The sequence below is a fragment of the Natrix helvetica genome, assembly GCF_964273705.1.
Source record: "Natrix helvetica genome assembly, chromosome: 16".
NCBI classification, from domain to species: Eukaryota; Metazoa; Chordata; class Lepidosauria; order Squamata; family Natricidae; genus Natrix; species Natrix helvetica.
Window position 1 is genome coordinate 8,621,033 of NC_138563.1, and position 25,827 is coordinate 8,646,859.

The 25,827-nt window shown below is 46.7% G+C and overlaps 1 protein-coding gene across 1 annotated transcript; it reads left to right on the forward strand.

Moving 5' to 3' along the window:
* The first annotated feature begins 6,533 nt into the window (after window positions 1-6,533).
* On the forward strand, window positions 6,534-25,809 carry VPS51 (VPS51 subunit of GARP complex). Its single transcript, XM_081968383.1, has 9 exons — window positions 6,534-6,785; window positions 8,328-8,457; window positions 10,004-10,150; window positions 12,979-13,198; window positions 15,861-16,614; window positions 17,816-18,031; window positions 23,471-23,689; window positions 25,257-25,369; window positions 25,686-25,809. Exons 1-9 carry the CDS (start codon window positions 6,570-6,572, stop codon window positions 25,711-25,713), a joined length of 2,043 nt encoding a protein of 680 aa, XP_081824509.1. The 5' UTR covers window positions 6,534-6,569; the 3' UTR covers window positions 25,714-25,809.
* Window positions 25,810-25,827: the final 18 nt, after the last annotated feature.

Below are 25,827 nucleotides of genomic sequence, written 5' to 3' on the forward strand. Positions count from 1 at the left end.
GCCTAAGACAGAACTAGAAGTCACTGTCTCCTAGTGATTGGCCCGAAATCACCCAGCCGGCTTTTTTAGGGCGAAAGCGGGATTTGAACTCACTGTCTGCTGGTGATTGACCCAAGGTCATCATGCTGGCTTTCATGCCTAAGGCGGAACTAGAACTCTCAGGCGCCTGGTGATTTCCCCATAACAATCCTGTGTAGCGGATTGGACTGAAACGGAGGGACTGGGCCCCAATCACCCAGTTGGCATTCCTGCATCCCCTGGTGGGGTTGGTCCAATCAGCCACCCAGGCTCCATGCCTAAAGCGGGATTAGAACTCATCATCTCCTGGTAATTGGCCAAAAGTCACTAGCCGGGTTTCGTGCCTCAGGCGGGACTAGAACTCGCCATCTCCTGCTTTCTACCCAGGTGCTGTAATCCCTAGACCAGGTTGGGCAACTATGGCCTGTTCACAACAGGGACTTCAATTCTCACAATTTGGGAAATTGATTTGAATGAATCAATCTGGGCAAGTTTAAGAAGTGTGGACTTCAATTCCCAGAATTCCCTAACAAGCACCGCTGAATTCTGGGAATTGAAGTCCACACCTTTTTAAACATGTTGGCTGAGGAATTCTGGGAGTTGAAGTCCACCCCTCAAACCTTGTGCTGGCTGGGGAATCCTGGGAGGTGCAGTCCATCCCTCTTAAAGCATGCTGATTGGGGGATTCTGGGAGTTGAAGTCCACCCCCTTAAAGCATACTGCTGGGGAATTCTGGGAGTGGAAGTCCACCCCTCTTAAAGCATACTGCTGGGGAATTCTGGGAGTTGAAGTCCATCCCTCTTAAAGCAGGCTGGCTGAGGAATTCTGGGAGTTGAAGTCCACCCCTCTTAAAGCATACTGCAGGGGGATTCTGGGAGTTGAAGTCCACCCCTCTTAAAGCATACTGCAGGGGGATTCTGGGAGTGGAAGTCCACCCCTCTTAAAGCATACTGCAGGGGGATTCTGGGAGTTGAAGTCCACCTTTCTTAAAGCATGCCAGCTGAGGAATTCTGGGAGTTGAAGTCAAGACTTCTAAATTTTCCAAAGATTCAGGAACACCAGCCTAGATGGTGGAGGGATTGGAAACTAAGCAGTAGCTAAAAGAAGCTGGCTTGTTACTCTGGGAAACTCCTCCTCCTCCTCCTGATCATCATCTTACCTAAGGAGGTCAGGGCCAAGCACGTCAGGAAGCCATCATCCGCTTGCATGGTGTAGATACTGGCTAGGAGAGCCAAATAGAAGCTCGTCACGTGGGAGAACTGTGAGAAACGCAAAGAAGAGCAGGGGGGGGAATGAATGGTTCTCCCGTTGCAAAGAGCAGAGCTTTCCTCCTCCTCCTTCAACGTTTAAAATATATATATTTTAATTTTTGTAGAACAAAATAAGACAACAGTGGCCTCTCACACCCTGTCGCTTCGCAGCAGGGGTCACTAACCTTGGCGAGACCTGTGGACTTCGACACCCAGAATTCCTCAGCATGGCTGGCTGAGGAATTCTGGGAGTCAAAAGTCCACAAGTCTTCAAATGGCCAAGATTGGGGTCCCCTGATTTTACATGGATGCCTTGAGTCACACAGTTACACACCACACCACCACTACAAGGGCTTTCAGGAACAGCAAAGGGCATCATGGGAGAGGGATTGACCTTGTGGGAAACGCTGGCCATTTTGTGACAGTGCCCACCACATGTCCTGAAAGAAAGTCAACACCTTGCCGAGATCCATCCTTGTTGCAGCCTTACAGCCCGACTCCCCAACAAAATTGCCACCCAAATGTGCAGAATGAGGGGTTAGATACACTTTCTGTCTGTCTATTGATTGATTGGTCACATTTGTGATCCACTTTGGATCACCACACTATGAAAAAGATGTGGAGACTCTAGAAAAAGTGCAGAGAAGAGCAACCAGGATGATGAGGGGACTGGAGACTATAACATCCGATGAACGGTTGCAGGAACTGGGCCTGGCTAGTCTAGGGAAGAGAAGGATCAGGGGAGACAGGAGAGCATCTCCCAATATTTGAGGGGCTGCCCCAGAGAGGATGAAGGCGGTCAAGCTGTTTCCCAAAGCACCTGATGGCCAGACAATGAATAATGGATGGAAAATGATCAGGAGAGATTCAATCTGGAAATAAGGAGGAATTTCCTGACAGTGAGAACAATCAACCCATGGGACAGAAGTTGCCTTCGGAAGTTGTGGGAGCTTCACCCTTGGAGGCTTTCAAGAAGAGACTGGACTGCCATTTGTCAGAAAGGGTGTAGGGTCTCCTGCTTGGGTGGGGGGCTGGACTAGATGACCTACAAGGTCCCTTCCAACTCTGTGAATCTGATAATCCTCCTGTTAGGGTGGAGAATGATAATGGGGTGGTTTAGGATTCAGGAGATGGTCTGAGGAAGGACCACCTGAAAAACACTTTTGGGGTCATTGAAAATATTTAAATAACATTGGAAGGGACCTTGGAGGTCATGTAGTCCAACCCTCTGCTCGAGCAGGAGAGTCTGTACCATTAAAGACAAATGCCTGTCTAATCTCTTCTTAAAAGCCTCCAGTGAGGGGGCAGCCACAACTTCTGAAGGCAAGCCCTGTGGCTGTTTTTTTGCCAATTTTCATCGTGCCTTCTGACGGCTAGTTGGAAACATATTAGGTTATATTGATTGTAGAATGGAAAATAGCATTAACTGGTGGATTATCCTATCCTATCCTATCCTATCCTATCCTATCCTATCCTATCCTATCCTATCCTGACACGCAGGACACGGGAGGGGCCGGAGCTCTGTTGGCGGGGGGAGATGGGGCAATACCAAGAAAGCTCAGATCACAAAAATGAACAAGAAAATCTTTTTGACATAAACTGATCGAAATCACCAATTGAATTAATATGCTGACTATATACTACTATGTATTAATGATTTTTGCTTAGATGTATATTATGAGTATGGAGGAATCTACCGCACCTCGCAACTGCCAAAATTTGTATACCTTTTCCACTACCTTTTTCCCTGTAAATTTAAAAAAAACCAATAAAACTTTGTTTAAAAAAAAAAGAAGAAGAAGAGACTGGACTGCCCTCTGTCAGAAATGGTGTAGAGTTTCCTGCTTGGGCATGGGGGTTGGACTAGATGACCTACAAGGTTCTTTCCAATTCTGTTAAGCTGTAATCTGTAAAGGCTGTGGTGGATCTATTTTTCCTGGTCGCCCAGCTAGAGGTCATCTATTCCCCTCTGTGAGAGATGGCTGAATTGCAACAAGAGGCGAAGGGAGAATCTTTACCAGCAACGATACGGTGAAGTGGAAGCTCATGAGATCTCCTCTTTGAGAGACCAGGAAGTGGTAAAGGTCCCCAATGATCACTCCGATGTTGATGACGAAGAGAACCCATGAGCCAATGATGAAGATGACCTTGCTTGGGAAGGTGACAGTGAGGAAGGGGTCCTTCCATGAGCCCGTTTGCGTCATCTTGGGCAGCTGAGTTCTTCTGAGGGGAGCTGTGATGAAGGAGGCCCTTCCTGGAGGTGGTCTGCACAAGAGGTGCCTTCAGAGATCCTGGCCTGATGAAGTCATAAGGATGCAGAGGTTCTAGAAGCCGGACGATTGGCAGCCTTTTCCCCCAAAGCAGGTGGGTATTGGGCATCAATCACCCGACAGCAGGTGTCAACCCTGAAGCTGACCTGACTGAAGCCATCTTGGAAGCGTCCGTGTCGCCACACTGGAGCTGAGGGACTAGAGAGGGGATTAGAGAGAGCTGGGATTTTGTAGTCAAAACAAAACACTTACTCTTAGGAACCAAGGTCATTCTCATACCGGGTGGGAGGAAGGAGGAGTGATGTCACCAAACAACGCCGTGATTGGACCATATGACTGACTGGTTTTTTTAAAAAAGTTTTTATTTTATCTTGATACAAACAATCCATTTAGCAGTGTGTCGGTCGTCTGGGTAAAATTTTTGTGCGCTAACAGTTTAGTTTTACAATCATATTCATTATTTATCTATTCCAACTTAATGCCACTCTTACATGTTTGATATTATAACAATCCTCTTCTTAATTTATTTAACTCTATTAGTTATGTTATCTCTAATTAATACATTTTAAGACAGCTAATTTTACTTCTAATTTTAAAATTTATTCTCTAACTATTGATAAAATGCTTCCCATATAGTGTAATAATCGGTTCTTTCTCTTTTATTGCCAGTGTTAATGTGTTCATTTCTGCCCATTCTAATATTTTCCTAATGACATTCTCCTCTATGGAAATCTCTTTGCTTTTCCAATTTTGTGCAAATACAATCCTAGCTAGCTGTAACTTTTTATTTTATTATAATATAAACAATCCATTGTCCATTCAACAGTGTGTCGTCTGGGTACAAATATTTTGTGCAATAACAATTCAAATTTACAATCCTATTCATTATTTTATCCATTCCAGTTTAATACCAATATTTTAAATATCTAACCCCCCAAAAAGCCTCTTCCTACTTTTTATTTAGCTCTATGAATTGTATTCATGCATTTTTACACAGCTGATTTTACTTCTAGTTCTTATATATATTCTCTAACCATCGATAAAATGATTCCCATATCATATAATAATTAGTTTGTTCTTTCTCTTTAACTGCCAGTGTTAACTGATTCATTTCTGCACATTCTAATATTTTCCGAGTCTCCTCTGTGGGAATCTCTTCGCTTTTCCAATTTTGTGCAAATACAATCCTCACTGCTGTTATAACTTGAGTAATCAAATATACCTTTTCTTTACTGTAAGTTTCTGATAAAATCAGGAATATTTTAGATTTTAAGTCTCTTGTGTTGTTGCATCATCTTTTCGAGCCACGTGTGTACTTTAGTCCAATATTTTCTTGCTTCTACACATGTCCACCATATACTGTATGTTATTACGTGCCAGGTGTCTGGTGGCATTTCCAACAGTTAGCCGATTTATCCTTGAACATCTTTGCCAGTTTTGCTGGTGACAATGGGACTGATTGTTTTGAGAAAAGTAACAAAATTAATTAGGTGAAAACTGTGGGAACCTTCAGTCGGTTTTCACCAGATACATGCCAATATGAGATATCTAATTAAAGTTATTCTTTGAGGAATCTACCTGCCTTGGAGTTTTGCTTACTATAGGTCTATTACTTGGAACCCTGAGAGTAAGTACAGATGGCCAAGGCAAGCTCCAAAGACATCCAAGCACTGTGGATAAGTAATACTGACAAAGAGTGTAGGAACTCATGGTCCAAGGGTTAACTTCTGCAGTGATTGAGGGACAAGTTCCTTCAATAGACAGGCAACTTTCAAAAAAGTGAGACCACACTTGGAATACTGCATGCAATTCCTGTCACCACAACACAAAAACCAGGTTCAGACTCTAGAAAAAGTGCAAAGAAGAGCAAGAAAATGATGTTGTGGCCCTCCAGTGACCTGCGGAGCTGGCAGCAAAGTCGGACAGTGGGGAGGGTTGGGAAGGAACCTGGGCCAGTCCTGGAGTCTGGGGAAGGCTCGGATGAGGGCTCTGTGTCGGAGGCAGAGAGGGGGCCAAGGCTGTCTAGCAGTTATCAGCTGCCTTTGGAGTCAGACATCAGTGGGGCAGAAGAACAGCTGGAGCCTGTTCCCAGTGTGTGCCAGAAGGCAAGAACAGTTAGGACAAAGGGGGCGACTTGGGAGTAAGGCTTGGAGATGATTGGCTCCTCTCATAAGACGTAAAAGATGAGCAAATGGAAGTGAGGAAGTGAGCCTTTTGCAGGAAGCAATTTTGTTCGTTCTGATCAGTTTAAACTCCGAAGCTCCTTTTGGACTCTGTGCTCCGTTTGGCCTTGCAAAACTAATTTTCAATTAGTCCCTGGCAGCGTTTCAAGGGAGATAAAGGTGGGTGCTTATCAGCCTTACCCTGAAAGACTGTGGCAGACTTCGGTAGGACTCTTTACAAACTGTGAATCACTAAGGGCTGTGAATGAACATAATTTACAGCCCTTTAAATAAAAGAGGGTTTGGGGCACTAAGCATGTGATTTTTACATGGTCAAAATAGATGAACAGGGTCTGGGAAGCTAAAACTCACAACGAACAATTGAGAAAATTAGGTATGTCTGGTCTAACAAAAGAGAAGAATATATTTGTACAACTCACACACGTGTGTGTGTGTGTGTGTTTGTATAAATATATGATAGATATGTGCACACAGATACAAAACCCGCTCATCTTCCTCACAGACAAACTCTGGGCGGTGTACCAATAAACATAGAAGCATCAACGCCCTGTAAATATCGTCATGCGAAGCCATTAAAAGATTTAAAAGGTTGCCATGGCGACGGGCACTCCCCCCCCCGCCTACTCGTTTCAGGAGTCTCTAAAGTCCGCCAGGAGCTCGTGACCAGCGAGGAGCCCGGATTGAGCAGCCCTTTTGACGCTCTAGGCCAAACTCGATCGCGCGGAACTTTCCGGAAGCACGAGGAGCGGCGCGTCTCCATGGAGACGCAGGCGGACTTCCTCGGCGACGGAAGTGCTCCGCGGGGGGCGTGGCCAAGCCAGCCGAAGAGGTGTTTTTTTTTTTACCCCATGGCGGCGGCGGCGGCGGCGGCGGCGGCGGCGGCTCAGGCCGAAGGCGACCCGGAGGCTCCGGGAGGGAAGCGGCGTCCGCACGGGATGCTCAAGCTCTACTACGGGCTGCCGGACCCGGCGGGCGAGGCTTTGGCCGACCCGGCCAGGGGCGACCTGGGCGGCCCCATTGACATCAACGGGCCCCACTTCGACCCGGAAACCTACCTCACCAAGGTGGGCTTGGGACACGCCCCTATTCCCGAAGGGGAATTTGGGCGTGCGCAGAAGGCCCGCAGGACCCTTTGGCGTCGCCTTTAATCCTGGAGGACTTCAACTCCCAGAATCCCCCAGCCAGAGAAGCTGTTGTCCCTTTAAGAGAAAAGCTGGCTGGGGAATTCTGGGAGTCGAAGTCAACCAAGCTTAAAGTTGTCAAGGTTGGAGACCCCTGCTCCAGGGTGGAATACAACCCCCATGGTCCATTTTGGCCATAGAATCCTAAGGCTAGAAGGTACCCCAGGAGGTCATCTAGTCCATCCCAAAGACAGGAGTTCTTATTCCCTCCCGGTTGTCCAGTTCCTTCTTGAAATACTCCAATCTTGGTCCTTGGAGGAAGTCAACAGTAACAAGAGTTGGAAGGGACCTTGGAGGTCATCTAGTCCAACCCCCTGCTTAAGCAGGAGACCTGTACCACCGAACATTTCTGAGCATCGAGCTCAGTGTCTTAGCCGGAGGAGGCTGGAGGATGGTATGGAAGCTACCCTCCATCCGTCCTGGTGGGCCCTGGGTTCAAAACAGCGAGTGGTGCCAGGTAGAGAGGAAATCTTTATATTGACAGCACAATCTGGCGGGCGTGGGGAGAGGGTTTTAACCCCTTCTCCAAAGCACCTGAAGGCAGGCGAGAAACAACGAATGGAAACTTCATTAAGGAGAGAAGTAACGTGGAATGAAAGAAAGAAACTTCCTGACAGTAAGAACAATTAGCCAGTGGTACGGCTTGCCACCAGAAGTTGTGGGTGATCTGTCACCGGAGGTTTTTAAGAAGAGACTGGACAGAATGGTCTAGGTCTTGAGTAGGGGACTGGACTAGAAGACCTCCTCCTATTATTCCATGCTTTAAAGTCTGGACTTTGGAGTTAATGTGGTGGGAGCTATAAAATCAGAGCGGTGGTGGCTTAGTGGTTAAAATGCAGGGTTAAATGTCAACTGCCAGCAGTTCGATCCTGTCCAGCTCAAGATTGACCCATCCTTCCATCCTTCCAAGGTGGGTAAAATGAGGACCCAGATTGTTGGGGGGCAAGAGGCTGATTCTGTAAACCACTTAGAGGGGGCTGGAAAGCACTGTGAAGCGGGATATAAATGCTATTGCTATTCTTGCTGGAGTAGCACATTAGGTAGATTGCAGTATTGACTCTGCCCCACAGCCTAAAGTTCAATCCTGACTGGCTCAAGGTTGACTCAGCCTTCCATCCTTCTGAGATCAGTAAAATGAGGAGCCAGATTGTTGGGAGCAAGAGGCTGACTCTGTAAACCGCTTAGAGAGGGCTGTGAAGCATTGTGATATATAAGTCTTAAGTTCTATTGCAAAAAAACTCCAAAAACCACACATCAGAGTCTTAAGTCTTCCCTAATGAGCCCCTCCCTCTCTGGAGATGTTGACTGGGATTCGGCCTCTGGGCCTTTCTCTGCCAATCTCTTGATCTTGCAAGGAAGACAAAAGAATCAAGCAAAGCTATTTTCTGCGGCCACCAGCAAACATCACTTTTTCCCTTCTACCAGCTGCGGAAGGAATGCCCCTTGGCTCAGCTGATGGACTGTGAGACAGACATGGTGAAGCAGATCCGAGCGCTGGATAGCGACATGCAGACCTTGGTCTATGAGAATTACAACAAGTTCATTTCTGCCACAGGTAATTTGAGGAAGGGGACTCGCTTGTCAGGGTAGTGATTTGAGAGCTGACCAGCTGATGCAATGATGTCAATGAGTCAGCAAGGTTTTGGGCTGTTATCCCTTTAAGAGCCTGTAGAAGCGGCACTGTCAGGGTGTGTCTGTCTCTGTGTGTTTTTCCCCCTGCTGTAATTGCTGATTGTTTGACCTCTGCCTGTAGTATGTGTATATATAGTATATATTCTTTTGTAGATAAAAACACTATTACAGGCCTCTGTTTGCTGTTATTGCTCCTGGGTTGTCTCAACGTAGTAAAGCTGTGCGCGCTCTGTTGGGTGAGATTGCAGCCCTCTTTGTAGTGGCTTCAATGCTTTGGGACATATTCTGTACGGAGGAAAAAAAAGCCTACTGAAATATGTCTCTTACTGTCCTGCCTTATCATGAGCATTTAGTGGCAGCACAGTGGTTAGAATGCAGTGTTGCAGGCTAATTCTGCTCATTGCCGGCAGTTCGATCCTGACCGGCTCAAGATTGGCTCAGCCTTCCAACCGGAGGTGGTATTAAAGCCAGTTCTGACAGCTTCTAGAGAACCGGTAGCAGAAATTTTGAGTAGTTCGGAACCGGGAAATAGGCTGCCCCCCAACCTTCCAGCTGATAATTCTTTTGTTGCCCGGAAGAGGAGAACGTAGCTGGGAAGCAGGTTAGCGGGGTGGGTAGAGAATGGGGATTTTGCAGTATCCTTCCCGTGCCATGCCCACCAAGCCATGCCCACAGAACCGGTAGTCAGATCCAATTTGAACTGAGCTCTTTTGCCAACTCTTTCTCCTGGGGGCTGCTTAGCTCCAGCAACTGCTTCCTGTTGGGGCCCTAAGGAGCCCAGGCGGGCTCAGGCAAGGAGTGGCTGGGAGGGGAGGGTTGAGGAGAGGCCGGTGAGGTGCCCCTCAATGTGAGTGACATTGAGTTTTGCCACGCCCACCCAGTCACATGACCACCTAGCCCCACCCACCCAGCTGGCCATTAGGCAGACCATATTAGTGGTTTAAAATTATGAATTTAGTGGTCCCTGGGGTCCGAAAGGTTGGTGACCCCGGCTGTAGATTGCACATGGTGTTCAGCCCCTTTTCACTCCAGTTCACTAAGTGAGGGGTGTCCAAACTTGGGAAGCTTAAGACTTGTGGACTTCAACTCCCAGAATTCCCCAGCCAGCCATGCTGGCTGGGGAATCCTGGGAGTTGAAGTCCACAAGTCTTAAGCTTCCCAAGTTTGGACACCTCTGCACTAAGTAGTACAAAAGTATACCTAGTCTTCAAAGCACCTGAGAACAGAACAATAAGTAATGGATGGATACTAATCAAGGGCAGAAGCAACATAGAAGTAAGGAGATATTTCCTGACAGGGCAATTAAGCAGCTTGCCTTCAGAAGTTATGGATGCTTCATCACTGGAGGTTTTTAAGAAGCCGCCTGTCTGAAACCTGCTTGAGCAGGGGGCTGGACTAGAAGACCTCCAAGGTACCTTCCCACTCTGTCATTCCGTTACTCCTTTTGCTTCTCCCCCCCTTCCCGCTAGACACAATCCGCAAGATGAAGAACGACTTCAAGAAGATGGAAGACGAGATGGATTGCCTGGCCGCCAACATGGCCGTGATCACCAAGTTCAGTGCCAGCATCAGTGCGACCCTGCAGGATCAGCACGAGCAAATCACCAAGCTGTCAGGTGGGTGTATGTGTGTGTGGCACGGCCGGGTGCTTTTAGATGGACAGGAGACCAAAGGATGAATTTTCTTGGATCAGCAAGAGGCTTAATATCCCCGGTAATATCCATCTATGATAGGGATGAGAGGTACGATGGCCTAGACGTGGAGCTCTCACCTCACAATCAGGAGCCTGTGAGTTTGAGCCTAGGTAGAGGCAGATATTTCTCTCTCTGGGCACAATGAGAATAGATCTGCCGAACAAAAACTCTGCATTGGCGACAGGGAAGGGCATCCGGCCAGTAAACACTCAGCTGCCCAGACTCCACCCCTCAAGGGATTATGGGGTCATTAAAAGAAGATGATGGTTATGACAGGGATGGGAAACGATGGCCTCTTTTCCGACCTGTGGAATTTTAGCTGCCAGCCAGTCAACTCCTGGTTGGCTCAGGAATTCTGGGAGTTGAAGTCCACAAGTCATAAAGGAGCCATAATCTTCTCTACAATAAGATTCAGTGAAGCGTGGAGTCAGACTGTTGTTCTAATTATGCATTTCCTTTCAAACGCAAAGGATACTTTAGGCAGATAGGTTAATTTATATATATAAAAACGTCTGTGTGTTCCAGCATAACTCTGGAACACCTCCGGCAATTTCAACTAAACTTGGTTCACAGATAACCTGCTCTCTGGAAACAAATACTGTGCGAGTAAGATACCCCTAACAGCCCTCGGGGTCTGTGTTCTGTTACGATACAGCCTGTTGTGCCTTAAAATGGCTTCTATTGTACTGCCATAAAATGGCTTCTACTGTACAGTGCGTTTTGGAGGCTTTTTTCAGTCTTTTTTTTTTTTTTTGGAAAAAACAGACCGAAAAATAGCTACAAAAATGAGCTGAAAAAAGCCTCAAAAACGGGCCAAGAAAAGCTTAGAAAACAAGCCGAAAAAATGGGCCAAAAAAGCATCAAAAAGGCCGAAAAAAAGCCTTGAAAATGGGCTGAAAAAAACCCCCCAAATGGGCCAGAAACGCATTGAAAAAGGGCTGAAAAAAGCCTCGAAAATGTGTAGAAAAAAGGCTGGAAAAGGGCAGGAACCCCCCCTCCCCCCAAAGCCAAAAATGGGGCACGCGGAGGCCAAAAGCCTTTTTGTTGTTTTCCTCTTCTAAATTTAGGTAGTCTTATATCAGGTGCGTCTTATAATCAGAAAAGTACGGTAGTTATGAATATGTTCTCACCTCTGCTGCAAGATAAGAGCTATCTCGTTCGTCGAAAATCTTATTGTTAGATCATTCCTTATCTTCCACACAAACAGCCCCGTTGTCTCACGAGCCAACCAGTTGAGTACAAATAGACCTCGACTCCCGACCGCAACTGGGACCTGAACCTCCGTCGCTAAGCGAGGTGCTTATTACGGGAGCCGTGTCCAAGTGCGACACCTTTATGCAAGGCTTTGTTAAGTAAATTGCCGCCGTTGTCTTTCCCCAGTTGTCGGACATTTGCAAACGGTGATTCTTTGGCCCCAGAAAGGTGCAACTTTCGTAACGACAGACCAGGTTGCCAAGAGTTCGAATTTGCATCCCGTGAGCCTGGGGATGCTGCAACCAGAGTAACTCCCGGTTCTCCCTCTGGTCGCTTTTTTCCCGTGCCCTTGTAACTTTGAAACGGTCACTAAACAAATGATTATCTGCAACTCATTTTGTTCCATAAACTCTGTCTCTATAAAAGAAGCTCCTTACATTATAACTTACATTCTATTATAACCAGCGTAAGGGCAAAGAACTCTGGAAGAGCAATGAGGGTGGTGGGTGGAATGTAGATTTGGCATAAAGGTAGTCCTCAACAGTTCATTTAGTGATGATTCAAAGTTACAATGGCACTGGAAAAGGGGAGCTGTGACTATTTTTCACGATCATTGCTGCATCCCCTGTGGTCAAAATTCAGATATGGTGGCGCAGTGATTAGAATGCAGTATTGCAGGCTACTTCTACTGACTGCCGAATTGCTGGCAGTTCGATTCTCACCAGCTCAAGGTTGACTCAGCCTTCTGTCTTGCTGAGGTCAGTAAAGTGAGGACCCAGATTGTCGAGGGAAATAGGCTGACTCTGAAAACTGCTTAGAGAGGGCTGTAAAGAACTGTGAAGCGGTATATAAGTCTAAGTGCTATAGGAAGGAAGGGAGGGAGGGAGGGAAGGAGGAAGGAAGGAAGATGAGAAGAAAGAGAAACAAGGAGAAGGAAGGAAGAGAAACAAGGAGAAGGAAGGAAGGAAGGAAGCCGTGTTGGTACAGGGCTTAGAAAGTGGTATTGCAGGCTAAACTCTGCCCACTACCAGGAAGTTTGATCGTGACCGGCTCAAGATTGACTCAGCCTTCCGTCCTTCTGAGGTCCATAAAATGAGGACTCAGATTGTCAGGAAAAATATGCTGACTCTGTAAACTGCTTAGAGAGGGCTGTGAAGCAGTATATCAGTCTAAGGGCTACTGCTGTTTGGCAGTTGACTCATATTTATGACGGTTACAGTGTCCTGAGGTTATATAATAACTTCTGGTGACCTCCTGACCAGCAGAGTCAACGGGGAAGTCAGATTCACTTAACAACCAGCTTAATTTAACAGCTGCAGTGATTCACTTAATAAACATGGGGGGAGGAGTCATAAAACGGGGCACAACTCACTTAACAACTGTCTCGCTTAGCAGTGGAGATTTCGGGCTCAGTTGTGGTCGTAAGTCGAGGACTACTTACATATCCTTACATATCCGACTGGCAGATTTGGCAACCCTGCTTACACCTTGGAGAGGAATGTGTGGTAGCTCCCAAACAGAGCAGAGCATCACCTGAGCCTCCCTCCCAACCACAGGCGTCCATGCGCTTCTGCGCAAGCTGCAGTTCCTCTTTGAGCTTCCGGCCCGTCTGACCAAGTGCGTGGAGCTGGCGGCCTATGGGCAGGCGGTTCGGTACTACAGCAAAGCCCGCTGCATCCTCCACCAGTACCAACACATGCCCTCCTTCCGGGGCATCCAGGACGACTGTCAGAAGATCATGGCCGACCTCGCTCAGAAGCTGCGGGAGAAGTTCCGGTAAGCGTCCGAGGAGGCGGTGAGACAGCAGGGGGGAGACGCAGGTTGGCATGGAAGGTGCGTGTGTTCTCAGCAGGGAGGGGTTGATTTAACTTGACTCAATTATTAAATCATATTTTTTTAAAAAAAATAATTTTGTTTATACATTCATATCATCTTTTCAGCACATTTTACATCTTTTACATATCTGCTGTTTCCTTTGTACATATATATCTTATCTAACTATTTATATCTCAATCGATCGTTCTCTAGCCTCTATCTATCTATCTATCTATCTATCTATCTATCTATCTATCTATCTCTATTCTCTATCTATCTATATCTCTATCTATCTCTATCCTCTATCGATCTATCTATCTATCTATCTATCTATCTATCTATCTATCTATCTATCTATCTATCTATCTTCCTTTATCCTCTATCTATCTATATCCTCTATCTATCAACTATCTATCTATCTATCCTCTATATCTATCTATCTATCTATCTATCTATCTATCTATCTATCTATCTATCTATCTATCATCTCTCTCTCTCCTATCTATATCTATCTATCTATCTCTATTCTCTATCTATATCTCTATCTATCGATCTCTATCCTCTATCTATCTCTATCTATCTATCTTCCTTTATCCTCTATCTATCTCTATCCTCTATCTATCTATCTATCTATCTATCTATCTATCTATCTATCTATCTATTTATCTATCTATCTATCATCTCTCTCTCTCCTATCTATCTATCTATCTATCTATCTATCTATCTATCTATCTATCTATCTATCTATCTATCTCTATCATCTATCATCTATCTATCTATCCATCTCTATCTATCCATCCTCTATCTATCTATCATCTCTCTCTCTCTCCTATCTATCTCTATCTATCTATCATCTATCATCTATCTATCTATCCATCTCTATCTATCTATCTATCTTCTATCTATCTATCATCTCTCTCTCTCTCCTATCTATCTCTATCTATCTATCTTCTATCTATCTATCATCTCTCTCTCTCCTATCTATCTCTATCTATCTATCTATCTATCTATCTATCTATCTATCTATCTATCTATCTATCTATCTATCTATCTATCTATCTTCCTTTATCCTCTATCTCTATCCTCTCTCTCCCTACACACACACACACACACACACACACATATTTTGTTTTACATATCTTTTCTATTAATTCCGTACATAACATCCTTTATAAACATTTAATCCTCTTATATTTTTTATTTCATACTATTTTTATCTACAGTCTATCTTGTATTTCCACCTCTTGTTCACCTGCGGGTTTTTTTTCCCCGTTTTGTAGTTCCTTGATTTTTTTCTCTTTATTGCTTTCCTACTTTTTTCCCTCTTTCCTCTAGCCAATTATACCACATACTCGGATTCCTCTTTGTCTTTTAGCTCTTTTGTGAGGCATAATTAAGGTGAAGTATGGGGGGAAAATGAAACACCTAATTCTAAATGTAATTACAGCAGAAAGAATCTCATATGCACAGAATTGGGGGGGAAATCTAGTGCACATAGATTTTGCAAAACAAGGGGAGTAAAGGAACATTCCTGAAGTTTTGTTTTATGATTGATCTCATGGTTAACTGTGAAACTCTGTGAATGCATCAATGCAGGGCATGTTATCTCAGCTGGCAGAGCTTGGATTCATTGGATGAGTTTACCCCAAAATGTAAACATTGCAGAATCTACAGCTTCACGCTACATAACTAAGCCATTTCATGCCAAATAAACTTAAATTATTAATGTATCTTAAATAGAGAACTATCTTTCGATGGATTTTTTTTACTCCAAAAGGGGTTTATTAAAATAGAATTGATAAAAATATTTAAAAAATCAATTTATATCAAAAAAAATCCAATTTAAAATTTTAAAAATCCGTTTTTTTATTTTTTATTTTAAAAAAATCATTTTTATCCACCCTGGTTCTTGGTCACTGAATTCGCAGAGGGCTAAAACAACAGAGCCACGAGGTTTTGCAAAAAAAAAAGCACAGGCGGTCCTCAACTTATGACAATTTCATGACGGGGCAAAGTTATCCCAGCCTCAGAAAAGGCGACTTATAGCCTGAACTCACACTTAGGACCACTGCATCACGAGATCTCAATTCCAGAGCTTGGATTGACAACCAGTTGCGACGGTCGTGTAAAAAACGGTCATAAGTCTTTTTTGTCCCAATGCCTGTTCAACTTTAAATGGGGGGAGTGACAGGGTAATGATGATTTAAAGCTAATCAGCCAATGTAAGGCTGCAAATTAAGATGATGAAATGAGGATGAGTCAGCAGAGGTATTGCTGCTTTAAGAAGCTGGGTTATTGCCCCTTTAAGAAGCTGTCTATATAAAGGAGGCCATGAGAGGGCGTTTCTCTCTCTCCTTGTCCTCCGATATCCATTGCTAAGTTCTCCATGTAGAGTTGAGTAGAAGATTGATTGCTTGTCAGGTATTTGCTACCACGTATATTTCTGTATATGTTGTTATAGTAGCCACACTGTAAACGCTCTGACACGTCGTAACTTCAAATGGTCACTAAGCAAACTGTTGTAAGTCGAGGACTACCTGTAAAATGCGGCAAGTTTGCAATGGAGCAAGTGAGGGATTACGACCTTCTGATGAGTCCGTCTGGGTTTTTTTTTCCCCTCCAGAGACGGAGGCTCCGGGGCTAAGGACTTAGCCGAATGCGTGGAACTGCTGCTCCAGCTGGGGGAGCCGGCGGAAGAGCTGTGTGACGAATTCCTCTCCCACGCCCACTGCCAGCTGGAGGCCGAACTGCAGACCCTGGAAGCTGAGCTGGGAGACGGGTCGTGTTTAGGGGCGGCCGGCCCAGCGACCGACATCCTCGAATTCACGGACCGCGGTTGCAACAGCTTCGTCAGCAACATCTGCCTGGTGATCGCCTCCTACCAGGAGCTGTTCATACACCGGGAGGGCGCCCAGGGCATTGCCCGCATGGCTCACGACAAGCTGGTGGCCTTCGTTGACGGCCTGATGGAGCGCTACTTCGCCCTGGTCGAGAGGCGCATTCAGCTCGAGAAAGGGGTGGGAGACAACTCGCTGCTGGTGCGGGCGCTCGACCGCTTCCACCGGCGCCTGCAAGCCCTGGCCAGGCTTCTGCCGGCCTCGCGGGCGTCCGCTGAAGGGACGGAGATCGTGGTGCGCGCGGCCAAGGAGCGCATTCGGCAGTACCTCCAGGCCTTAGAATGCTTCTACCTGGACTGCCTGACGGACGTGCGCCAGTCCCTGGCTGCCCCTCGCCTGGTGGGGAAGGATAACCCCAGCCTGGCAGAGCTGCTGGGAACCATCTCGGCCTCCATCCTCAACCAGATCAAGTCTGTCCTCACCTACGTTCACCTCTTCACCGCCAAGGACATCAACTTCTCCAACAAGTCTTACTTCAAGGTAACATTTATCCTTTTGTAACCCACTACCAAGCACTGCTTCTCCTCCTTAACCACTTTAAGATATGCGTCAACGCCTAAAGCGTTTCCATGACTACTATCAACTTGAGAAGGAGGGGGTGGGGGAATGCCATGCATACTTTTGGCCAGAGTAAAAGTCTCATATTTCTGTACTGGGATGTGAATGCGCATGTCCAGAACCCTGCCATAACGTCCTGTTGGAGAATGTGATTGATGACCTCAGCCAGAGGGGAGGGGGCACGGGGGTAAAGTTCAGACACCATTAAGTGGGATTTAGTTTCGGCTACACAGAAGTCCGTGCCAAGATGTTAGTCCTAATAAATGAATAGATTTTTTTAAACTTTGTCTCGGGGCTCGTAAATTAATTAGGCCAACTCTTGGAAACTTCACAATATGTGGACTTTAACTCCCAGAATTCCGTAGGCTGGGGAATTCTGGGAGTTGAAGTCCACACGTCTTAAAGTTGCCGAGGATGAGACACTCTGCCATACAGGCCGGAGTAAGGCCAAGTGATATACTTAAGCACAGCCTAACTGCGCTGCCCGTTCAATCCCTCCGTTGTTCAATAAGACAACGCAGTCTGAATAATGTTTAAATTGAGTTTCTTCCAGGCCAAATAACAGGCTCCATAATAACATTAAATACAAACTTTTTAAAATTACATGTACTTAAAAGGTAAAAATTCGCCCGCACATGTGTGCTAATCGTTCCTGACTCTAGGGGGCAGTGTTCATCTCCGTTTTTAAGCCAAAGAGCCAGCGCTGTCCGAAGAAATCTCCGGGGTCATGTGGCCGGCATGACTAAACACCCAAAAAAGTGACTTAGCACCGTTTTTCACTGTTACGACCATTGCAGCAGCAGCCCCATGATAAAAATTCAGATGACTCCTATATATGATGGTCGCAGTGCCCGGGGGGGGGGGGTGTCACACAATCTCCTTTTCCGACCTTTCGACGAGCAAAAAGTCAATGGAAAGCCAGTTTCACTTAGCAACCGGCTTACCGACTTATCAACGGTAGTGATTCCCTTAAAAATCGATGGCAAAGAAATGTCGTCAAACGGGGGCAAAACTCACTCTCACAACAAGAAACGTTGGGCTCAATTGGGGTGGGGGTGCCGTACGTCGAGGACTCCCTGCCTCATGCTGCCCCGCTAGCGTGTCCCTTTTTGCTTTCCTCTAGGGCGAATTCTGCAGCCAAGGTGTCCGTGAAGGCCTCGTGGTCAGCTTCATTAAGTCTCTTTGCCAGATCGCTCGGCAGTTCTGCGAGAGTTCGGGCGACAAAGGAGGGTCCAGCCCCCCAGCTCTCTTGCTGCTCCTCTCCCGCCTCTGCCTGGATTACGAAACGGCCACCATCAGCTACATCCTCACCTTAACCGATGAGCAATTCCTTGTACAGGTAGGGCTGGAGGGTGGCCGGAGAGCAAATTCAGAAGTCCAAATCTTAGAGAACATTTAGGCTTCCCCAGCAGCCCGAAACCGAGTCCTTGTCCCGATAAACCCCTTTTATTTAATTGACAGTGAATTCCTCTCCAGCAAAGTCTTTCCTCTCCCACAGTCTTTCAAGAGAGTTCCCAATTGCCGACCTTGATCAGGCGTGGAGAGTGGCCAGGCCAATATCTTTCAGATGCCGCAATACTTGGCAAGAATACAGGAATGAATTCATTGTCTCTTGCAAACTCCACTCCCCCTTTGCTCCTCTTTTAGTCCCCATGGGAGGGGCCATTCATCATCCAGTCGACCCCTGTTCTTTAGCTGTTCCCTTCGTTTGCCCACTCTGCGCATGCACACACTGGGAACAGGCTCCAGCTGTTCCTCTGCCTCACTGATGCCTGACTCCGAAGGCAGCTGATAACTGGCATACGGCTCTGGCCCCCTCTCTGCCTCTGACGCAGAGCCCTCCTCAGAGGCTTCCCCAGACTCCAGGACTGGGCCAGGTTCCCCTCCTTGGTCCTAAGGCGATACACTCATAAATCAAGGCATCCGTGTTTACCCATTTCTACAACGGTTGCTAAGGAGGGTCACAGAGTTGTAAATCCAAATCCATTCTCCTGGAAGCTCACCCCTCTTAAAGCATGCTAGCTTGGGAATTCTGGGAGTTGAAGTCCTCCCATCTTAAAGCAGGCTGGCTGGGGAATTCTGGGAGTTAAAGTCCTCCCATCTTAAAGCATGCTAGCTGGGGAATTCTGGGAGCTGAAGTCCTCTCGCCTTGAAGCAGGCTGGCTGGGGAATTCTGGGAGCTGAAGTCCTCCCGTCTTAAGGCTGCTAAGGCTGAGAAACAGTGATTAGACTTTTCGTGTTTTACCCTGACTGCAAACTACCAGGGAGGTCTTAGATTATGATGGTCTATCGCCGTAATGAAGATTTGATTTGACTTGACTAGGTTTGCCATAAAGCTAAAAATCCATTGAGACCAGAAACGTAGGATAAAATAATTTTGATCCCTGATCACTGCTGACCAGCGGCACAAACATCTTCTGATGGGGAAAGAAAGCTTTTTAAGCATTATGCAACCACCCGTGAGCTTCATGTTTTTGAAATAAAGCCACAGCGAGCTCGGGAACAGGAGAAAAAACACATGTACACAATGCCACTTTTGCACAATTTGTCCTCGACGTTTCCTTGTTGCAATACACTGAGAGTTGCTTGCGCCATTGCACGGGCTCTCCTGCAATACTCCATGGTGCCATTTCCTGCTCTTGAGCTGTGGGGGGAACCCCAAGGAAAAGCCCAGAGTGGCTCAGGCCAAGGGCAGCCTCTCAGCCGAGCCCCTTATGCAAGATCCAGATTGGGGAGGGGGGGAAAAGTTGAATATTGGTGACATTAGCATTAACTTTGGCATCCATGTCTGGCTCGGATTAAGGATTCTATTTATGAGACTAGGCGTTTAACAGCATGGAGGTGAACCCTCTAACCAGTGTTTTTCAACTTTCAAATGGGTGGACTTCAGCTCCCAGAATTCCCCAGCCAGCATGTTTTAAGGTGGTTGGACGTCAACTCCCAGAATTCCCCAGCCAGCATGCTTTAAGATGGGTGGACTTCAACTCCCAGAATTCCCCAGCCAGCATGGTTTATGATGGATGGACTTCAACTCCCAGAATTCCCCAGCCAGCATGCTTTAAGAGGGGTAGACTTCATCTCCCAGAATTCCCCAACAGCGTGCTTTAAGAAGGGTAGACTTCCAGGCAGCGCTGGGATCCTGACAGTTTAAAAACTGGTTCGGGGATCGTCTGTTTTGCGCGCCTGCACAGTTTTAACAAAACTTACCTCCCACGTTACTTCTGGGGGGCAATCTGCTCTGCTGTGCAAATCAGCTGAGAGGCTATAGGTAAGTAAATTGCAGGGGGACGACGGGGACGACGACGACAGGACGACCCAATTGCTGGATCGAACCGGTTCGCTCCTAGCCGATCATCGCCCAAATCACTCCGAATCAGCTGAATCCCACGTCTGCTTCCAGGAGAATGGATTTGGACTGACAACTCTGTGATTCCCTTAGCCACCGTTATAAAAATGGGTAAACACAGATGCCTTGACTTACGAGTGTTCTGCCTTAGGACCGAAATTCCAGCCCCAGTTGAGGTCGTAAGTCAAGGACTAGCTGTCGTATGCAATGTTATTGTCGAAATAAATTAAAAGACTTCCTGAAGTGTCGGGGGTCTGCAACTCAAGGAATAGGCTGCAATCCGACAGAAGAGGCTGTTGTGGCCCTCCAGCTGCCAGTAGACCTGGCAGTAGACTCAGGACAGTAAGGAGGTTGGGGAAGAACCTGGGCCAGTCCTGGAATCTGGGGAAGGCTCTGAGGAGGCTCTGGGTCGGACACAGGGAGGATTTCTCAACTTTCAAATGGGTGGACTTCAACTCCCAGAATTCCCCAATTCTGGGAGTTGAAGTCCACCCTTTTCCGAGCACGATGACTGGGGAATTCTGGGAGTCAAAGTCCACACGTCTTAAAGTTCTCACGTTGGGAAACACTACCTCTAACAAACAGATGGATACATCCTGAATGTTTAAGGTGGACTTTCAGTTTCTCCACTGCAGCTCTCGCTCTCTCCTCTTCGTGTCACTTGTAAATCTGACTTCCAAGCAATTCAGAGTGAAACAGGGCATTGGCTCACCTCCCAGAGCCTCTCCGGAAAGCACTCAGTTTGTCACAGTAGCTAGTGACTGGGAAACTGTTCGAATTCTTCCTACAACTGGAATGGATGGCTCTCCTCGGATGCAACATTAACAGGCCCGCCCTTTCCATAAAATGGCAATAAGGATAGGCAGAAGAGAATATTCGCGGCTCAGGGTCAAACTCTGGGGTCCTTGGTGGTCTCTGAGCTTGGATGATTTCTATAATACTTTATTGTCACTGTGCATATATGCGCAGTATACGCATACAAAGAAATTCACGTAACACCCAGAGACCAAGCCCAACATACATGACAATCCCCACCCACACCCACCAAAAATTCCCCACTCCTAAACCATCCAAGCATCCACACAACAGATCAGGTAGTGCTGTACAACAGCTCACTGAGGGTGTCCCTTTAGTTCATTGTTTTTTTTTTCAATTTTTTTATTGTTTTAATTAACAAAAACACACACAAAAAAAAGAATCATCCTTCATTACATCTTGTAGAAAGCGTGTCGATTGGTTACAAATAGATTTCGTGCGTTACTGCCGCAATCTTTATTGATACTTCCTTCATATTAAATTGTACATTTTAAATCAAAAATCTTTATGTATTTTACTATCAATGCGCCACCATTCTCATTTAACTAGAATTATTTAAACGTGCTTTTATCTGGAATCATTTGTATTTCAAGACACAACCACCTACTGGCATTCATTAACTATTCCAATAAACCTCCAATAGTTACCCTTTTATAACATATTCTGAAAAAAAAATCAATTAATAAGATATCTAAACATTTCCCCCCCTTTCCCCTCCCCAGCTCACTATTTAAGGCTTATATCTAATTGCTTTTACCAATGCCAACACATATAGAAATCGTTAAACATTATCCATTAGCATTTCCTTATTATTATTGTAATTAGCTTTAGTTCATTGCTGAGGGCAATTATAGCTCTGGGATAAAAGCTGTTCGGAAGACGCGCGGACCGAGTTTTAATTGTTCTGTATCTTCTGCCAGAAGGCAACAGTCTAAAAAGATTGTAAGCAGGATGGGGGGACTCTCTGAGAAGGTTGTGCAACTTCCTCAAAACAGCGAGATGCGAAGATGTCGTCCAGGGCCGTTAGCTGCAGCCCGGTGATATTCTGGGCAGTTTGAATGATTCTCCATAGAGCGTTTTTATCTACTGTGGAGCTGCTCCCGTGCCATGCAAGAATGCCGTATGTCAGGACACTCTCAATGGTGCTGCGATAGTAGGACAGAAGTAGATGCTAAGGTAGATTTATCTTCCTTAGCATTCTCAGGAAGTACAGCCTCTTCTGTGCCTTCTTCCCAAACTTGTTAGCATTCATGGTCCAGGAGAGGTCCTCCGAGATATAAATTAAAACTACCAACCTTCTCCACTTCCTCGCCATTTATGTACAGTGGTAAATGTACATCTCTCTTCCTCCTGCAGTCTTACACTGAAGGCTGTTCAGTGTAAGATTAGTTTCTTTACACCAGTGTCAGTCCTTGTACTTTTTTTGTATAAGCAGACTCAATACAATACAATAGTAGAGTTGGAAGGGACCTTGGAGGCCTTCTAGTCCAACCCCCTGCCCTCATCGTTCTTCTTAATGAGCCCCACCACTGTCGGGTCATTTGCAAATTTAATAATTGCGTTGGTGGTATACAATGGAGTGCAATCTATGTGTGTGCAAAGAATAAAAGAAGGGGCTTAGCACACAACCCTGAGGGGCTCCTGTGCTTAATATCAAGAGTAGAAGAAGGGTGAGATCCCACCCTTAATTTCTTGCAAACGTTTCATGACCCAGTTAGGTAGCATCTTCCGTTGCAGGAGGGGGTGTCAACTCCTAAAGTTGTCATGGTGAGGGAAGGGGGAGGAGTGTATTCCACGCATACCTTCGGCTAATGTCGGATCTCAGACTTCTGCAGCCGGCTTGGGAGGGGTGCACCTCATAGGGAAATGTGATTTATGACACAGACTGAGGGGAGGGGAGGAACAGGGGTAAAGTTCAGCTAGAACTCAAAGCTCAGATCTGACTGCGAAAAGGCCTGGCCTAATGGTGCTCCTAATGAACGACTAGTTTTGCATTGAAACTTGGCTCGAGGCTCATGAACCAATTAGGGCATTTTGAGGAAACCTGACGTTGGGTTTGTGAGTGGAGGAGGAAGAGGAGGAAAAAGGAAAAGAAGCAGAAGGAACAGAGCGGGGGGGGGGAGAGGACGGCTGTGGGTCCTTGATACTCTCTGAGCTTGGTGGCTTCCTTGAGGCCATTTCATTACCAAACCAGGTGACATCATCACTGCTTGAAGGGAGTGGGGTTTGTGGAGAGGAAGAGGATGACAAAGAAGAGGATGACCGCGGGGTCTTTGGTGCTCTCTTAGCTTGGTAGTTTCTTGCAGATGTTTCATGACCCAGCTAGGTGATATCATCCACGCTGCAAGGGAATGGACTTTCCCATTTTTTATATACAGGAGTTGCTTGCTCTGTGGGCTTTGGGGAGCGTCCTTGCCGTTTCCAGCTTTCTATAAACACTGAAGTAACTGCTGTCTTCCTGGAGCTCCAGTCTCCAGTCTCAGGACCATGGGAGATGAGGCCCAAAACCTCTCCAGGAAAAGGAGATGCTGCTTAAAATTCCCCCCGAGCCGGGCTTCAGTTCGTCTTCCCAACCGCCAGGCTATCCTTTCTCACTGGGTCTTGTCCCTCCGCCAGGACCATTCCCCCGTGACGCCGGTCACCGTGCTGTGCGCCGAGGCCAGGGAGGCTGCCCAGAAGCTGCTCAACCATTACGTGAAGGTCCAGGGGCTGATCATCTCCCAGATGTTGCGCAAGAGCGTGGAGACACGGGACTGGATCTCCACCATCGAGCCGCGTAATGTCCGTGCCGTCATGAAGAGGGTGGTGGAAGACGCCACCTCAATCGACGTGCAGGTGAGTGTAGAGAAAGGCCCCAGCCAAGCCCTGGATTGTCCCGGGAAGGTGAAGAAGGACGTGTGTCCGTCCGTCTGTCCATCCATCCCTCTTTTGAGGAACTCAAAAGATCCACTAACCTAAAATTTCTGTTAACTGTGTTTTCACATAACGTGGCCATTCCCCTCCCCCCTAAAAATAATCCAGTTTCTATTGCGGGCCGCCAGTAGCCAGTGGAGCTGGCAGCAGATTCGGACAGTGAGGAGGTTGGGGAGGAACCTGGGCCAGTCCTGGAGTCAGGGGAAGGCTCTGAGGAGGGCTTTGTGTCAGAGGCAGAGAGGGGGCCAGAGCCGTATGCCAGTTATCAGCTGCCTTCAGAGTCAGACATTAGTGAGGCAGAGGAACAGCTGGAGCCTGTTCCCGATGTGCGCATGCACAGAGCTGCCAAGGGAAGGGAACAGCTAAAGAACAGGGGGCAACTTGGGAGTCAAGGTACAGGTGGATGGTGAATGGCCCCTCCCAGAGGAAATAAAGAGGAGTAAAAGGGGAGTGGAGCTTGCAGGAGACCATTAGTTCAATTCATTAGGGTGAAGATCTGTTCCTGACTTCTTGCAAAGTAATTGTTGCTACAGCATGGAGTTTAGAAGATATCCTCCTGGCAGCTCTCCAATCCTGATAAAGGCCTGCAGTTGTGAAATCTCTCGAAAGACTTTTGGCCGGGACTTTGCTGGAGAGGAATTCCCTTTAAACTAAATTAAGGAGGTTTTATCAGGATGGGGAGTCGGCTTCGTGTTCTTGGGAAGCTTAGGTCAGAAACGTTTCTTGATTGACGGAACCCCCAGAGGCAGTGGCAGGATTTGGCACTTCAGCAAAAGATCTTGCTTGAGGAAACATCCAGACCCAGATGTTGGTTAATATGAGAAGCGGATCCATTCCCAGCTTCGTGTTTTGAATTTTCAAAAAGAGGAAAGTGGGACTGATTATTCAAATATTAGAAGCTAATGTGATAAAGCATGAGTTTGGTTTACTGGTGAAGGGCACCAGGCTAAAAACCAGGAGACAGTGAGTTCTGTTGGGGCTTGGTCTAGATGACCTACAAGGTCCCTTCCAACTCTGGAATTCTGCTCTATATTCTGTGCTGCCTGTCCGTACTAGCAACTCGCATTTCCCTGCCCTTGTCTCTCCTCCCAGGTGCCAGGCCTGCAGCCATCTTTTCTCTTGGATCTTTGACCTGCCACGCTTCCTATTATCCAATATGCATTTTCTATGGTGGGAAAAGGGGATTGTATGGAGTTAGACGACATGTAGCCATAACAACATTCTTTCTAGAAAGCCAAGGTCATCCTTTGCTTTTGCACCTCTGCACCTGACCGGAACTGGTTGGGTGGAAGCTGCCAGCGTGGCAGGGGATGATTGGAGCATGTGATGGACTTTGGGGGGGGGAGGGGGGCAAGATCTTGAACTTTCAGCTGGGTAGGGAAAACCGGGAAGCCCTCAGATGTGCCAACATGGCTCTCTTAGTAAATTGGAACTTTGAGCAATCGGACTCTGATTTAATTTTGGGTGCTGTTTGGAATCCTGACACCAGGTGGGCCTGCTCTACGAGGAAGGGGTGCGGAAGGCTCAGAGCAGCGATTCCAGCAAACGAACGTTTTCCGTGTCGAGGCAGCAGAGCCGCTACGCGCCCAGCTACACTCCCAGGTGAGCAGATGGGGGAAGGCGGCATAGCAAGGGTGGGGCACAGAGGTTGCCTCCTCTGCATGAAACACCCGCAGCTTCTCTCCGTAAAGAGAGGGACTTCGACCGCCGCGGAGTTTAAGAGGAGAATAACAGAATGCAGCTAGTCCTCAACTTACGGCCACAATTGGGCCTGACATTTCTGTCGTTGAGACATTGGTTGAGGGTCGTTGAGTGAATCCCTGCAGTGATTTAAGTTAGCAACACTTTTGCAAAAATATGATTTCTGTAATGAGAGTTGTCCAAGTCTTGCAGCATCCCCATGTTGGCTTACATTCAGATGCTTGGCAACTGACTCACACTTATGACGGTGGCAGCATCCCGGGGTCACATGATCCCCCTTTGCGACCTTCTGACAAGTAAAGTCGATTCCAGATTCAACTTAACAACCATGTGACTAACATAAGGAGCAGAGTGATTCC

Bases quoted from the DNA above. Each gene is read 5' to 3' on its own strand.
- VPS51 (XM_081968383.1), top strand. From the start codon at position 6,570: ATGGCGGCGGCGGCGGCGGCGGCGGCGGCGGCGGCTCAGGCCGAAGGC. The intron at 10,151-12,978 runs GTGGGTGTATGT...TCCCAACCACAG, and splicing joins GCAAATCACCAAGCTGTCAG to GCGTCCATGCGCTTCTGCGC. The intron at 16,615-17,815 runs GTAACATTTATC...GCTTTCCTCTAG, and splicing joins CCAACAAGTCTTACTTCAAG to GGCGAATTCTGCAGCCAAGG.